General features: G+C 62.4%; 1 protein-coding gene across 1 annotated transcript in view; it reads left to right on the top strand.

Annotated features, from left to right (window-relative positions):
- Positions 1 to 587: 587 nt before the first annotated feature.
- ELAVL3 (ELAV like RNA binding protein 3) overlaps positions 588 to 4,303 on the top strand; it is a 45,994-nt gene continuing 42,278 nt past the window's right edge. Inside the window, exons 1-2 of the mRNA XM_044994910.1 lie at positions 588 to 691; positions 3,057 to 3,127. Of these exons, the coding sequence (XP_044850845.1) occupies positions 3,059 to 3,127 (69 nt within the window). The 5' untranslated portion in view covers positions 588 to 691; positions 3,057 to 3,058. The remainder of the gene's footprint in view (positions 692 to 3,056; positions 3,128 to 4,303) is intronic.

Raw genomic sequence — 4,303 nt, 5'->3', positions numbered from 1 at the left:
CAGAAAATGCTAAGGAGCCACCTTGGCTGTCTCCGGACTCCTGGGTTCTCTCCCCGCCCTGGCCCTGGGAGGGGAGTGGGGCCTAGTGGTTGGAAGTGGGGGGCTGGGAGCCAGGACTCCTGGGTTCTCTCCCTGCCCCTGGCCCTGGGAGGGCAGTGAGGTCTAGTGGTTGGAAGTGGGGGGTGGGGGGCTGGGAGCCAGGACTCCTGGGTTCTCTCCCGGCCCTGGGAGGGGAGTGGGATCTAGTGGTTGGAATTGGGGGGCAGGGACCTGGGAGCCAGGACTCCTGGGTTCTCTCCCTGGCCCTGGGAGGGGAGTGGGGTCTAGTGGTTGGAACTGGGGGGGCGGGGACCTGGGAGCCAGGACTCCTGGGTTCTCTCCCTGGCCCTGGGAGGGGAGTGGGATCTAGTGGTTGGAACTGGGGGGCGGGGACCTGGGAGCCAGGACTCCTGGGTTCTCTCCCTGGCTCTGGGAGGGGAGTGGGGTCTAGTGCTTAGGGCAGGGCACTCAGTGAACAAGGTAGGGAGATCCTCAGCCCAGTTGTTTTCTCTTTTAACACAATTCAGTGCCAGAGAAACTGACGGGTATTTAGCAGAGACGTCGCTGGGAGTCTCGGAGCCGCTGCTCCCCCCTGAGCCAGCCAGGACCCGCACGGGAGGATCTCTGCAGGCGCAGGAGTGCCATGGCCAGCGTGAGTGCACGGGCCTCGTGAGCGAGAGGCCATGCATGTGTCACTAGGAGTGTCTGTTCCCCTTAGCTGCCAGTGCAGGACTCCCACCCCTGCCTGGCCCATGGCTCCTGTGTGGATGGACGCAGCCGGTCCCCATGGCTTTGGGGACACCCCCGTCCCTCGCCTCCTGATCTGGCGACGGCTGGTTTTGCTTCACCCTCCACCCAGATTGGAGCGTCCAGCATGCAGCCAAACACCGAGCAGGGCTGGGCCTGCCCCAGAGAGCTCCGCTGGGCCGGTTCTGTGTGGGGTGCAGGTCCTGGGCTAGACGGGCCGACTAGCGAGGTCTGGGTCAGTGCTCTGGGCATGATACGAGGCTAGACAGTCTGGCAGTGTGATCCAATGTAGCCCCAATCTCCTCCTGGAGCTGGGAGTGGAACCCAGGAGTCCTGGCTCCAAGCCTCCCCCCCCTCGCTCTAATCCCCAGAGCCCACTCTCCACCCAGAGCTGGAACAGGAGTCCTGAGTCCCACCCCCAATCTGCTCTCACCACTAGACACCACTCCCAACCCAGAGCCAGAAATAGAACACAGGAGTCCTGACTCCCGGCCTTCCCCTGTTATAACCCACTAGGCCCTGCTCCCCTCCTGGAGCTGGGTTAGAACCCAGGAGTCCTGATGCCCAGCCCCCCTCCCCCGCTGTAACCCCCTAAGCCCACTCTCCACTCAGAGCCCGGAACAGAACCCAGGAGTCCTGATTCCCACCCACGTGCCCTGTAGGCCGAATCACCCCCCAGCCTCCCGCCGGTGGGACGAATCGAGCTGCCGCTTTCCAGGTGCCCTCATGGTCAGGTACCACCCTGGGTTCAGCAATAGGGTGGGCGAGTTCACCCTCCTCCTCCCGGGGGCAGCCTCTGTGGGCGCCCAGCCCCCAGCCTTGGCAGAGACCCCCCATGAAACTAACCAGAAACCCGGGCAACTGACCAGCCTCTTTTCCTGCTCTGAGCTGGGAGGGCGGCTGGGGCCGTGGGGGTGCAGAGAGTGCCCCCCTGCGGGGGTGCCGCTGCCCCTGCTCTGGGGAGACACAGGGGCATCGGGCTGCGTTTCCCCAGCCTCGAATTCCCGAGCCCATCAAAGCGGGAGGCTGGGATCCTGCCAACACTTGTGCGAAACTTTTCTGTGGTGCGTCAGCGTCTGGGGCGCTTGTGAGGAGCGAGCTGAGAACACTGGCGGGGGGAGGCTACATGGAGGGAACAATGCATGGGCTGAGGGCGGGGGAGGGGGCAGGCTGGCAGGTGTCACCGGGGGCCGAGGGGGGGGTCAGAAGAGCGCAGCTGGGAGGCTTTTGCTCCCTGTCCTTGTCCCTGCCACAATGTCGTGATTTCCATGGTGGGGCAGCGCTGAGTGATCCAGGCGGGACGACGCCCCAGCCCAGCCGCGGAGGGAGCAGGGAAGGGCCCCGCGTGGCTGGGGGCAGCACAGGGGATATTGGCCTCCGGGGAAGAGCCCCAAGGTCATCCCATCCCCGCCCCCAGCCCTTTCTGCTCCCCCACCGGGGCCTGTTACACACGTCTCAGCGCTGGGTATAAACAGCTGCCCCACCTCACCCCAGAGGTGGCTGCGTTTCAGCGCAGGGTGAGGTCTCCTTGAACAAACCGCTACTGTGCCCCGCCCCAGGGGTGGCTGCATCTCCGTGCCAGACAAGGGATCGCTGCCACGCCCCACGCCCATGCCTGCTTTGCTCTAACCACTAGGCCAGGGGGTTTCAACCTGTGGGCCGCTGACGCCTGGGGGTCTGCAGACTATGTCTAAGATTTCCAAAGGGGGCCGCACCTCCATTCGAAATTTGTTAGGGGTCTGCAAATGAATAAAGGTTGAAAACCATTGCACTAGGCCTCACGCCCCCTCCCAGAGCTGGGGACAGAACCCAGGAGTCCTATCCCCCTCCTCTCCCTGCTCTAACCACTAGATGCAGCTTCCCATTAGAATGTGGACCGGTGGCAGGACGTAGCAGCATCTCCCTCGATACCCGCGACTGACAGTACGTGCCGCGGGCCAGGTTCTCCGGCAGCCAGCTCCCGGCCTGGCCCCCCTCGGCCCTTCCCTTTGCACGGCATCATCAAAATATCCGGCTCCTTTCTCTCTGCGAAGAACCTGACGGGAAGGGAGCCGCGTGTGCGCGTCGAGGGGGGTGTTGGTCAGTTTCGGTTCTTCGGCGTGGCGAGATTCCTTTTCTGCTTCCGGCTCTCCCTGGGTGGAAAATCGCAGGCCGGCTGGGCTATAAATCTCCGGCCGCGGCTACCAACCCGTTACCTAGCTATGCGTGCGTGTCTCTTGCTGGCTTTCCCCTGGGACTAATTTTCTCTCCTCTCTCACTCCTTCCATCAGCAATGGCGACGTTATTCAAAAGGAGCAGATGCCCGCAAGACGCAGAAAGATACCTGCTGAGCGCAAATGAGGTAGGGAACAAGGCACCGTCTCAGCTTAACCGAAACCAATCCTCTCTCCTCGGTTATTAGCAAACAGCCCCCCCCCCCGCCCTACCCGCTCCCACCGCCACCTCCTCCTCCTGCCCCCCAAATTGGTGGGTTTCGATGGAAACGGGGCCGGATGGGAGCTGGGGGATGGCGGAGCCGAGTCCGAAGCGGCTGCCGCACGCCCTCCCCGAGGCTGCATGCGGGGGTGTGTGTGTGTCTCTAGCCAGGGTGGTGACAGGTTTGCCGATGCTCGGTTCGGAAATCGAGCAGGCGACGGGAGGGCTTTTCTCCCTGCGTCGCGCTGCTTCTGCTCGAGCAAGACATTGCGCTGATTTCCCTATAGACAGGGTGGGCAGGCCAGGATCCCGCCAGGGAAGGGGAGAGAAAGAGATGGGGTTAGAGGGGAAAGGAGGCATCCAGTCTGAGGCCAATGATTGTGCTGTGAGACCAGGGTGGGGGCTGTGGGGGGTGGGCTGGGAGTCAGGACTCCTGGGTTCTATTAGTAGCTCTGGGAGGGGAGTGCGGCCTGGTGGGTTAGAGCAGGAAGGGGCTGGGAGTCAGGACTCCTGGGTTCTATCCCCAGCTCTGGGAGAGGAGTGGGGTCTAGTGGTTAGAGCAAGAGGTGCTGGGAGCCAGGACTCCTGGGTTCTCTCCCTGCATTGGGGAGTGGAACTTTCTCTAGGGGTTAGAACAGGGGGAGATTAGGAGCTCAGCCTCCTGGGTTCTGTCCCAGCTCAGTGGGGGGCCGCAGGCATGTCCCTGCCTATCTTGGTGCCTCAGTTTCCCCTGCTGTGAAATGGGGATAATACATGCCTCCCTTTCTAGAGCACCGTGTGACCCGCAGAATGTGGCTTTAGGCCAGGGCAGCTTTTCACTGGAGGCAAGGAGTGGTGGGCGTGTTGAACCTGGGACAAAGTGACTTTCACTGCAGTTATTTCTCTGGCACTGGGCTCCAGCACCATAGTATCTGGGCAGCTCACAAACATCTGCCTGGATGTGTCGTTTGCCTCATGTTACAGATGGGGAAACTGAGGCATGGGAGGAGGAAGTGACTTGGTCAAGGTCACACAGGGAGTCGGTGGCAGAGCCAGGAATAAAACCCAGGAGTCCTGGCTCCCAACCTACCCTGTTCTAACCACTAGACCCCACTCCCCTCCC

This window comes from Mauremys mutica, chromosome 20, assembly GCF_020497125.1.
Source record: "Mauremys mutica isolate MM-2020 ecotype Southern chromosome 20, ASM2049712v1, whole genome shotgun sequence".
In the NCBI taxonomy this organism is placed as follows: domain Eukaryota; kingdom Metazoa; phylum Chordata; order Testudines; family Geoemydidae; genus Mauremys; species Mauremys mutica.
Note: the sequence above shows the minus strand (reverse complement) of the source record. Positions and strands in the feature narration are given on the sequence as shown.